Source organism: Pecten maximus, chromosome 14 (genome assembly GCF_902652985.1).
Source record: "Pecten maximus chromosome 14, xPecMax1.1, whole genome shotgun sequence".
Lineage (NCBI taxonomy): Eukaryota > Metazoa > Mollusca > Bivalvia > Pectinida > Pectinidae > Pecten > Pecten maximus.
This window is the reverse complement of record NC_047028.1, coordinates 17,552,176-17,565,220: the sequence shown is the minus strand read 5'-3', so window position 1 is coordinate 17,565,220 and position 13,045 is coordinate 17,552,176. Positions and strand designations below refer to the sequence as shown.

At 35.7% G+C, this 13,045-nt stretch overlaps 1 protein-coding gene across 5 annotated transcripts in view; it reads right to left on the bottom strand.

Moving 5' to 3' along the window:
* The window catches only part of LOC117342759 (dedicator of cytokinesis protein 9-like), a 135,972-nt gene that overhangs the window by 14,591 nt on the left and 108,336 nt on the right, over positions 1 to 13,045 (bottom strand). For all 5 annotated transcript variants that reach the window (XM_033904998.1, XM_033904997.1, XM_033904999.1 and 2 more), the window contains 8 exons: positions 8,394 to 8,503; positions 8,015 to 8,137; positions 7,135 to 7,248; positions 4,883 to 5,029; positions 4,232 to 4,442; positions 3,546 to 3,736; positions 2,974 to 3,074; positions 2,599 to 2,737 (listed from right to left, as the gene is read on the bottom strand). In XM_033904998.1, coding sequence (XP_033760889.1) covers positions 2,599 to 2,737; positions 2,974 to 3,074; positions 3,546 to 3,736; positions 4,232 to 4,442; positions 4,883 to 5,029; positions 7,135 to 7,248; positions 8,015 to 8,137; positions 8,394 to 8,503 — 1,136 coding nt within the window. The remainder of the gene's footprint in view (positions 1 to 2,598; positions 2,738 to 2,973; positions 3,075 to 3,545; positions 3,737 to 4,231; positions 4,443 to 4,882; positions 5,030 to 7,134; positions 7,249 to 8,014; positions 8,138 to 8,393; positions 8,504 to 13,045) is intronic.

The window sequence follows — 13,045 nt, the reverse complement described above, 5'->3', positions numbered from 1 at the left end:
TATAGTGAGAGAGTTATTCAGACAGTCCAGTGACTATAGTGGGAGAGGTATTCAGACAGTCCAGTGACTATAGTGGGGGAGGTATTCAGACAGTCCAGTGACTATAGTGGGGGAGGTATTCAGACAGTCCAGTGACTATAGTGGGGGAGGTATTCAGACAGTCCAGTGACTATAGTGGGAGAGGTATTCAGACAGTCCAGTGACTATAGTGGGGGAGGTATTCAGACAGTCCAGTGACTATAGTGGGGGAGGTATTCAGACAGTCCAGTGACTATAGTGGGAGAGGTATTCAGACAGTCCTGTGACTATAATGGGGGAGGTATTCAGACAGTCCAGTGACCCAGGGTATTCTGTTGTTTTAAAGTAAATAATTTTGAAATTTAATGATAAATTCTCCATAGTTGCTCATGGTGTCTTAATGCCATCAGCCTAAAAGGCCTAAAAACAGTATTGAAGGCCAAAGGGTTAGATTGGAAAATAACTGTAGTGAGTTATCTTTCACAATTTTATGAAAAACTTGAAACAGCAAGGATGCATTTTGTAAGGAAAATCAAAATTTTTTGTTTGCTAAAAATGATAAAATGTGAATCTGGCAAATATTTAAGGACAGGAGATAATGTGTATCGTAAGACAGAAACAAGAAATTTGAAAACTATTTTAATGTAGAGACGTAACAAAATATTAATGGAAAGTCTAGATGTAATTAATACACAGTAACTAATACACAGACAGAAAATAAAAGAATATTACCAAAGAATTGTGTAAAATCCAATTACCATATTAATAATGAACACAACAAAACTAAACAAACTTAATACATTTGACCTTCAGAGTTGGTCAAGGTCACAGGAAAAGAATATATTCAACCCATTTTATTTATAAATATTATATATATATGTATATCGATAAAATATGTTTGAAGCTAAACAATATAATAAATTTGATTAAGAGGATACTTTGAAAATGCAGAACAATGTGAGTTTGGAACTTGTGCAAGTCTAGCAATACTAAACACAAATCGTGTACATTGTCTGAACAATTTACGCATAATTCTGCCAGAATATATGATTGTTTTTACTTCAATACAATATTCCTTATACTGCCAGATGCATTTAAATGGAATGCAGCTATAAAATGTAGATTAAAATATTTATTTCCTAACATTTTCTATGTAAATAATTTATCTTAAGTTGGTGGTACCCAATCTTCTGAAATTACTGTAATTGAGTAAAAGATATGTTTGTTTATACAATGGTTCACATAAATAAAACCTATTTATCATCAAATTAACAGAAAAAACACAGTATTTTTCTAAGTTATAATGTAATGCAAAAAGATGACAAAATGTCTTATTTTACATACAAAAAGTATTTGATTATTACATCAAATTTAAATATCCTGAAAAGTAAGCAATACATTAATATGTGCAGTTCAAGCAAATCAGTGATTAACTACTGTAGAGTGTTTTCTTATTTCACCCAGTAACACAATACTTTTGTAACTTTTTTCCGGAACAAATTTTCAGGGGTTTAATTTCCCCATTAGTGGAACAAATTAATAGGGGTAAAATCCCCCCCAACACTGAAATAAATATGAAGATTTCAAGCTTTACCAAAAACCATCAAAAATTGATCATTCTTACAAGCTTCGCCTTGCAATGAAATCTTTTATTTCTTTTCTTTCCATTTTTTTGGGAGGGAACGTAGTGAAATAATCCTCTGTGAAATAGACAATACACTGTACAGTAAGTCGTACAAGATGGCATCTGTTAGTAGGTAACAAACAACGGAGAAAACTCCAGTACTCTACGGCATCTCACCTCTTCTGTATAGTACCATTATTACTTAGCAACTGAAATGGGCCAACAACATTCACAATTGAGTCACACCAAAGAAACAGTAATTTCTAGAAAAGGGAAGTATTAATCATATTCCTCTAGGATTATCTTTTTCAGGTAATGTGTGGAAAATTCTCCAATTCAAAATGACCTCCGAAACTTGTTTTTATAATAAAGACTGTTATTCTGTGTCAAAATGTTTCCATCACTCAAAAAAATATGATGGTGAGAAATAGCTGTCCTCAATTTGATTCAAGCCATAGATCCAGGAACAGATAAATCATTTATAGATCAATTAAAAGGCATTATCTTAATGTTGACAATGTCTTAAATTTAATTTTCAACATCGTAAAAGTGAAAAGTACACACAGATTCTTAACTTATTGACTCAGAAAAGAATAACAATAGGCCCATGGGCATTAACAGTCACCAAAGCTTTAACATATTTCTGTCAAGTTGACCCCTTTTTGCCCTACACCTGAGAAGAAGTCAAGAATGTAAATTGTTTACGGACACACACTGCACTACAGAAAACGACTGACAAAAAGCGATAAGAACTGGCCGCTTGAGACTTCATCTCAGATGACCTAAAGCCTACTTGTACACCATACTTGTTCTATCACAGACAAAAATGTAATATAGGAACCAAAATAGTTTGTATAAAATTAAAACCTGGTAAAGAAATAAACATGAATGAAATAGAAGGATTCGCCAAACGAAGCAGAAATCAAATTTTTTTTTTTAAACATATCACACTTTACCTTTTCTCCAAATAACTCGGAAAGTTTTGTGACGATTTCCTGGAAGCCAGCACACAGAGACTCGTGGTATTCCTTCTGTTCCGTTGTTATCAACGTCATGTTGAGATCGAGCGCATCATTACACACACCTACGAACTCCCTATCGGGTACAAGGTCAGAGTTCAAAGGTTAAATAATGTCAGCAGGCAAATAACCTATGATAATATATATTTTACAGGTTAAACATATTGAAAATAGATAAAAACCTTTTTATCGAGCTGTAATAATGACTCAAATTATATATATTTATTGGCTATTAATTATGTAACTATGTACATTATAATGTTTGCAAGTCGATTAAATGATAATGGTTTCCATGGCAACATCAAGACGTACCTAAAGACATCCTTGAGTGAGTCCACATGGTCAATAGGGAAGGAAGTGATCTTGTCTTTACCCAGGAAGGCCTGGGCGTAGGCCAACGGTCCCGCATTTACCTGTAATCCAAGGTGTTAAACAATGAGTATTTTTCCAATCTGAACGGCAAACTAAACCCTTTAAATACCTTATATATCAGGAATGTCTCTTTCTTGTATCTAACTATTACTGATGTTAACATATTCATCCTTCAGCCCCAAACGCTCTAGTGTAAAAGTTTAGAATTAAAGTTTGGGGAGGGCTTATATAAGAACCATTTTTCACTTGCTATTTTAAAATCAATGATTCTGCAAAAAAAACAACTGAAGATGAGGGATTATTTGTAGGCAGGGGATTTGTTTGTGGACAGATAAAGTACACAGATTTCTAAGACAAATGAGAATATTTCAACATGTACATTTAAATAATTTTACACCAACACATATCTGCAAAATGTTTACTCTCCGACTATAACGACTTAAAACAGTATTGACATATCTTATAGACCACTGCTTCTCTGTCTCCAAGGTTACCATATAGGCACTACCTACCTGGGCACTGACACTGCCCTGAAGGCGAAGTTGTAGTTTTTTCGAGTCGGGCCGTGACAAGTTCACCACTTCCCTCATGTCGAGGACTTTAGATTGCATTTGGTCGATTGCTACCTCAATCGGAGTCAGAACCATCTCCTTACGATCCACAATCTCGATCCTTTTCTTTACAAACGGGAATGCATGAGAGGCTGGAATATTGACATCAACATCAGTATAGCTTCCTCATCCGACACATAAATATCAGTATTGCTGCCTCATCCGACACATCAATATCAGTATTGCTGCCTTATCAAACAATTGACATAACTATCAGTATTGCTGACTTATCCAATGATTGACATAACCTCTTTTTTTCTAATTTATTCACCAAAGCTTCAATAAACTTAAAAAGTAAATTAATCAAATTTGTTTACATACTTCAAAATGAAATTGGATAAATAAGCCAGTGACCTAACATCTCACTGACACTTTAACACATTTCAAAAGACAAGAATTCCGTAAATGAGAGATTATCCCCAGTTTTCGATTATTTTATTTCGATTCCTGTGCATTATTTTATGAAGAGAGAATATGTCCAACATCTGATAAGGAGAGATAATTCAGTGGTGGGATTTATTTTGACTTGAGGAGATTATTGAGAAGGGGAGATAACCTGTCCCAAGACGATAACTTTTTTTACTTACTTGTGAGTATCGTCCTCCGTTTACACTGTTCATGAATTTCACCATGAGCTTTCCCATTCTTTGTGAATGGGGTCTCAAACATAAATCGTTTTATATTGTTGTTTTTCTCAAACTCGGTAACACGACGTTGTAGTTCCTTTTCCTCGAAGTATGGAGTCACATGTATCACCTGTATGTAGGCAAACTTTGTGTCGAGTTCTGCAGGGTTTACCTGTAAAACGATGTTTATGTGTTTTGTTATTATTGATATATATTTATCAGTGTAATATACTTATGACATAACTGGTCTTTTCTGTGATCTAATACATCTTTATAATAAATATTGTATGACACAAGTGTAATGATACTTATCTGACATAATAAATATATCACTAGTTTATTTTTGTGGTGATAAATATCCTCTCCAGGCCAAAAACTACCTATTTTATAGAGAAAATAACTGTACAGTTTTCACATGAATATGAGTTTATGTGATAGATAGAATTTTACACTTGGGTAAAATGATATTAGGTTTGAGACACATCAAATTATGAAGAATTCAATAAATTCCGTATAATATTAAGTCTAAGACATTCATGGAACACATACAATGAATTATGATAAAAATTCCAATATATTTTTTACTTGACCTAGACGATAATATCTGCCCACCTTTTTGGAATCTTTGATAAGTTTTACGTTGTCATGACCATATTTCTCGCCATACATCTTTTCGAGACGTTCACAAATCTCGGCCAGACTGGTGACTTTGGGTTCCTTGTAAAGGTATTCCTTACCGTCTTCCTCGTCAAAGTAAGACTGCAACAGATGAGAGTAAAATAAGAAAATAAAATTGTAGTGAACAGAGATTAACACAAATATACACGCCAACCCTCAGATAGAGATTAACACAAATATACACGCCAACCCTCAGATAGAGATTAACACAAATATACACGCCAACCTCAGATCACAGACTAATACAAATATACACGCCAACCCTCAGATAGAGATTAATACAAATATACACACCAACCCTCAGATAGAGATTAACACAAATATACACACCAACCCTCAGATAGAGATTAACACAAATATACACACCAATCCTCAGATAGAGATTAACACAAATATACACGCCAACCCTCAGATCAGAGATTAACACAGATATACACGCCAACCCTCAGATAGAGATTAACACAAATATACACGCCAACCCTCAGATAGAGATTAATACAAATATACACACCAACCCTCAGATAGAGATTAATACAAATATACACACCAACCCTCAGATAGAGATTAACACAAATATACACGCCAACCCTCAGATAGAGATTAATACAAATATACACACCAACCCTCAGATAGAGATTAACACAAATATACACGCCAACCCTCAGATAGAGATTAACACAAATATACACACCAACCCTCAGATAGAGATTAACACAAATATACACGCCAACCCTCAGATAGAGATTAATACAAATATACACGCCAACCCTCAGATAGAGATTTACACAAATATACACGCCAACCCTCAGATAGAGATTAATACAAATATACACACCAACCCTCAGATAGAGATTAACACAAATATACACACCAACCCTCAGATAGAGATTAACACAAATATACACGCCAACCCTCAGATAGAGATTAACACAAATATACACGCCAACCCTCAGATAGAGATTAATACAAATATACACACCAACCCTCAGATAGAGATTAATACAAATATACACACCAACCCTCAGATAGAGATTAACACAAATATACACACCAACCCTCAGATAGAGATTAACACAAATATACACGCCAACCCTCAGATAGAGATTAACACAAATATACACACCAACCCTCAGATAGAGATTAATACAAATATACACACCAACCCTCAGATAGAGATTAACACAAATATACACACCAACCCTCAGATAGAGATTAACACAAATATACACGCCAACCCTCAGATAGAGATTAACACAAATATACACACCAACCCTCAGATAGAGATTAACACAAATATACACACCAACCCTCAGATAGAGATTAACACAAATATACACACCAACCCTCAGATCAGAGATTAACACAAACATACACGCCAACCCTCAGATAGAGATTAATACAAATATACACGCCAACCCTCAGATCAGAGATTAATACAAATATAAACGCCAACCCTCAGATAGAGATTAACACAAATATACACACCAACCCTCAGATCAGAGATTAACACAAATATACACGCCAACCTCAGATAGAGATTAACACAAATATACACACCAACCCTCAGATAGAGATTAACACAAATATACACACCAACCCTCAGATAGAGATTAACACAAATATACACACCAACCCTCAGATAGAGATTAACACAAATATACACGTCAACCCTCAGATCAGTAACACAAATATACACGCCAACCCTCAGATAGAGATTAACACAAATATACACTTCAACCCTCAGATCAGAGATTAACACAAATATACACGCCAACCCTCAGATCAGGGAATACTTAATTATATACAGTATAACATGAAACATTCGTTGTGTATAAACTTTCATTATTTTTGTGGCTGCTATAGGAGCACAAATATCAAACCAACCAATATTTTTGTATGTATTACTGTTACATTATTGTTGTATCATTGTTATATTACTGTTACATGGACTAACCCCAAAAGTTTGTACCCACGAAATTATTTTAACGCACCAAACCATGAAAGCAAGTACACACAATCATTTCATGTTATGCAGTATATGGCTATTTTTAATCAGTAATAATTACCATAATATGACCTTTGTATCTTGACTGAAATGTTATATTTTATCAGAATGGAAAACAAAAGATAATTGAGCTTTAGAAAATTACCAATAACGTGGAGATGACTTCCCTTTCAGAACTTACCTGGCCATAGAAGGCTACCCTGAAGTACTTGCCGAGGAGGCGTCTACCCGATATCGTCACCTCAACAACCTGCCTGTACGCCTGGGCCAAGTGACTATATCCTGTGGACAGACGCTGGAAACAAAATCAAATTAGGCTTTCTTATATTGGTAGACATCGTCTGACTCTATGTCCAGTTGCATCCTAAAAAGGTTAGTCTCAAGGGAGTTTTGAAAATTTCATAAGTACAGGAGAATTTTGTATGTAAGAATGTCAATTAGTTTCCAACCTCAGTCGAATTGGAATCTTTCATAGGAATTTAAGTTTCTCATTTTTTTTACATAATTTTTAATTCTTTGCTGCCTATTTGTGTGAGAAATTTCCTGTTTCCTTTTTTAATTTCCATGATCATTTCCATGATGATTCAAATAACTTGTAGAAGCATCAAATTTTGTGGACGAGACACATTCTAATCAAAATATAGATGCTCATTCCCACTACGTTACATGACCATCTAACGACTTCGCATAAGGGGTCACATTCTGGTGACCTTTGTTCTCTCAATATTTCACTTTCAGGTCGAATTGTCAATTTTTCAATGTCATCGTTCGCAAGCATCTGAAGCTAGCCATTTTGGTCGAGCATGTATATAGCTATAATCTTCGTTGGACAAATGACTTGAAATAGATTGACAGATTATGCAAGCTTTGCACTCTAGTCATGCTATTTCGCACATACGCAATTCAATTCCAAGATTCTGTAAGTACTAATATGATTGGTTAATCGAAAAAGTCATCCTGACGTGACCCCTAATGCGATGTTGTTAGATGTTCATGCAACGTAGTGAAAATGACCATCTAGTTTTTTAATTAGATTGATGAGAACACTGATAATTTCTTACCTCATAGTCACGTGAGAATTCATAAATCGGTATGATCAATCGGTAGATTTCCCCTAGGATTTCATATCGTTCTGCCAGCTCCATGGCATTTGCAGCTTGTTCCAGGAACTGAACCATGGTCTCCTATAAAGGAAATTATCAATGAAATGTTGAAGAGAATGTCGTACAGAATGTTGTACAGAACATCTAAGGACACTTATATTACCAAACTGTGAAATGTACCTCCTTTAAGAGAAGAGTTCCATAAAAGAACTCTTATTTTAATGATATATCAGATAAGTTTGAAAGATATATCATTTTCGTTTCTTTTGAAGTTAACTTTGAAATAACTCCTTCACCCATAAACAGTATGTAAAGTGTCACAACCACTTAATAATACCTCTGTATATTGGACATCCTGCATCCCTGAGTCATCCTTGATCCCTGATTCCTCCAGTTCTATGTTTGGAGAGATTGTCTTAAATGCAGCACAACCCTGAGGGAAAGAACCTGAGGGACAGAAATTCCATGTGTTACTTTACAAGCTAGGGGAGACAACTCATTGTTACTTTACAAGCTAGGGGAGACAACTCATTGTTACTTTACAAGCTAGGGGAGACAACTCATTGTTACTTTATAAGCTAGGGGAGACAACTCATTGTTACTTTACAAGCTAGGGGAGACAACTCATTGTTACTTTACAAGCTAGGGGAGACAACTCATTGTTACTTTACAAGCTAGGGGAGGCAACTCATATAAACTACAGGTATATCATAAATTAGTAACAAATCACAACAATTTTGGAAATATCTACAACAAAACTGTGAAATATTTCTATATACTGAAGCTAATGTAGTCACAGACTGTATGTATAGTTATTCTCTTTAACAATTTTCTCTTTCATACAATAAACAAGAGGCCCATGGGGCCTGTATCGCTCACCTGGTTGGATTAGACCACATGTCAAAATAATGTTCATGTTCATGTTCAATTCAAATCTGTTCCTCTTCCCCAAATGATGTTTCTGACCAAATTTGGTTCAAATCCATTCATAACTTTATGACTAGTAGCAATTTGAAGAAATTACTTGTATTTCCCCCTATGGGGCCCTGTCCCTTTGGCCCCTCGCGGGTCAGTGTCACCATTTATGCAAAATCTGTTCCCCTTCCCCCAATGATGTTTCTGACCAAATTGGGTTCAAATCCTTTCATAACTTTATGACTAGTAGCGATTTAAAGGAATTACCTCTATTTCCCCTATGGGGCCCCGCCCCTTTGACCCCTCGCGGGTCAGAGTCACCATTTATGCAAAATCTGTTCCTCTTCCCCCAATGATGTTATTGACCAAATTGGGTTCAAATCCTTTCTTAACTTTATGACTAGTAGCAATTTGAAGGAATTACCTCTATTTCTCCTATTGGGCCCTGCCCATTTGGCCCCTCAGGGGTTGGAGTCACCATTTATGCAAAATCTGTTCCCCTTCCCCAAGGATGTTTCTCACCAAATTGGGTTCAAATCCATTCATAACTTTATGACGAGTAGCGATTTGAAAGAATGACCTCTTTTTTTTCCCCTATGGGGCCCTGCCCATTTGGCCCCTCAGGGGTCAGAGTCACCATTTATGCAAAATCTGTTCCCCTTCCCCCAATGATGTTTCTGACCAAATTGGGTTCAAATCCTTTCATAACTTTATGACTAGTAGCGATTTAAAGGAATTACCTCTATTTCCCCTATGGGGCCCCGCCCCTTTGACCCCTCGCGGGTCAGAGTCACCATTTATGCAAAATCTGTTCCTCTTCCCCCAATGATGTTATTGACCAAATTGGGTTCAAATCCTTTCTTAACTTTATGACTAGTAGCAATTTGAAGGAATTACCTCTATTTCTCCTATTGGGCCCTGCCCATTTGGCCCCTCAGGGGTTGGAGTCACCATTTATGCAAAATCTGTTCCCCTTCCCCAAGGATGTTTCTCACCAAATTGGGTTCAAATCCATTCATAACTTTATGACGAGTAGCGATTTGAAAGAATGACCTCTTTTTTTTCCCCTATGGGGCCCTGCCCATTTGGCCCCTCAGGGGTCAGAGTCACCATTTATGCAAAATCTGTTCCCCTTCCCCCAAGAATGTTTCTGACTAAATTGGGTTCAAATCCTTTCATAACTTTATGACTAGTAGCGATTTGAAGAAATTACTTCTATTTCCCCATTAGGCCCCGCCCCTTTGGCCCCTTGGGGGTTAGAGTCACCATTTATGCAAAATCTGTTCCCCTTCCCCGAAGGATGTTTCTGACCAAATTGGGTTCAAATCCATTCATAACTTTATGACTAGTAGCGATTTAAAGAAATTGCCTCAATTTCCCCTATTGGGCCCCACCCCTCAGGCCCCTTGGGGGTCAGAGTCACCATTTATGCAAAATCTGATCCCCTTCTGCCAAGGATGTTTCTGACCATATTTGGTCAAAATCCAATAAGAACTTTTTGACTAGTAGCAATTTGAAGCAAATGTTGACGGACGACGGATGACGGACGACGGACGCCGCACCATGGCATAAGCTCACCGGACCTTCGGTCCAGGTGAGCTAAAAAGCAAAATCACGATTAATCTGAAACATTCCAAAACTAAGATTAACATTGCAAATCTTTATTTGTTCACCGTGATATTTTATTTTGTTTTAAGAATTAAGTCATATTTAATACCTTAATTATGTCAGATTAAGAGTTTGTCATGAAAAGTACAACCCTGTTAGTCTAGTCCTTCTAAATCCACATTATTCCAGCCCCCATTAATCCAGACTCCATTAGTTTATTACCATGGTAACTGTACCCAATTAATTTACCCTTCATTAACTTCATCTTTATTATTCCAGATCTTGTTAATCTAGTGTCTGCGATCCATATTCCATACATCAAGCCCCATTAATCTAGTGTCCACTAATTCAGACTCTATCAATTATCAATTATCTGATCCCATTAAATTACATACTCTTCATTAACCTCAATTTAATACTCCAGATTACAATATTCAATGATCCACTTATCCACTCTATACACCTACCCCATTAATCTAGTGTCCACTAACCCACTCTGTACATCTAGCCCCATTAATCTAGTGTCCACTAATCCACTCTATACACCTAGCCCTATTAATCTAGTGTCCACTAATCCACTCTATACACCTAACCCTAATAATCTAGTGTCCACTATTCCACTCTATACATCTAGCCCCATTAATCTAGTGTCCACTAATCCACTCTATACACATAGCCCCATTAATCTAGTGTCCACTAATCCACTCTATACACCTACCATCAATAATCTAGTGTCCACTAATCCACTCTATACACCTAGCATCAATAATCTTGTGTCCACTAATCCACTCTATACACCTCGCCCCATTAATCCAGTGTCCATTAATCCACTCTATACACCTACCCCATTAATCTAGTGTCCACTAATCCACTCTATACACCTAGCCCCATTAATCTAGTGTCCACTTATCCACTCCATACACCTAGCTCCATTAATCTAGTGTCCACTAATCCACTCTATACACCTAGCCCCATTAATCTAGTGTCCACTAATCCACTCTATACACCTAGCTCCATTAATCTAGTCTCCACTAATCCACTCTATACACCTAGCCCTATTAATCTAGTGTCCACTAATCCACTACATACACCTAGCTCCATTAATCTAGTGTCCACTAATCCACTCTATACACCTAGCCCCATTAATCTAGTGTCCACTAATCCACTCTATACACCTAGCCCCATTATTCTAGTGTCCACTGTCTCCATCATTATCAGTGTAGCTTCCATTTCTCCATAATTCATCATTCCAGCCAACATTTACCAATTAGTCCAGACCCCTTTAGTCTAATTTTATTTCAAATAATCAAACTTGTATTCCAAAATAAAAATATTCATGAACGGCACCTCTTAATTCAGAAGAGTTCTTTTTTAAACCTTTTTTTTTAATACATGTATTCTCTTTAAGATTGCTGTCATAGAGCCTGATAAATAATTGGATAACAAATATTTTCAATGCATCATTTGTTTTTGTATGTATAGTTTCATTGTTGCCTGTTCTGGACTTCATAATATCTATACCCCTCTAAAAAAAGACAAATCTCGTGGTAAATCTGTTATACATGCCGTGGTACTGTATGCTATTTTTGATACTCTGTGATTTGACCTGCTTCATTCCAAGGTGTGTGGTTAATTAACAAAGGTGACATTTTTACTGTTACTACTGGTAACAAAGGTGACATTTTTACTGTTGCTTTCGGTATTGTCACATGCTTCGACACTATTTCACACACAATGACATCTCAGTGACATTCTAAACATGATTTCCAGTGTACTCCTTTAGTGTCTAATTTCTGTAATTATTCATTTGGTTAATTATTAATGACAGGCAAGTGTTTTTTAATTCAAATATAATTTTTTAAAGTGTATTAGCATAATTTTTTTCATTAATGTATTTCTTTCAATTCATTAGCAGGCAAACCAATTTTACAAAATAAATATATCACAACAAAGTTTTTTTGCCTATTATTCCATCCAACTTCTTCATGGAAAACTTGTTTGTCCTGAACCGATTTAATGCCTATTGTTATGGTGTACAGTTATGTAAGACAAATGCAGATCAACTGTATTTCCTTGAAAATATTTTCCACAAAAAACTGATACTGAAAGCCTTAATCTATATATGGGTACAACTTGTAAATATAATTCAGAGAAATCTGGGTTATAGATATTACTACTAGACAGACTTGTGGAAAAAACAATTATGAAACAATACAAATAACATGAAAAACATCACATATACAAACAACAACAAAACATATACAAACAACAACATAACAATAGATAGACACAAAAGAGTTGAAAACAGTACATTTAAAAACATTACATATAAAACAACACCAATAAGACAGAAACTATTAAACAAAGAAATGATTTTTAAATTATAAACTTTAGGTGTAAATCAAAATTAAATACAGTGCATATATCAAAACCATATCCTTTCCATATATAATTTTACTTGTATTT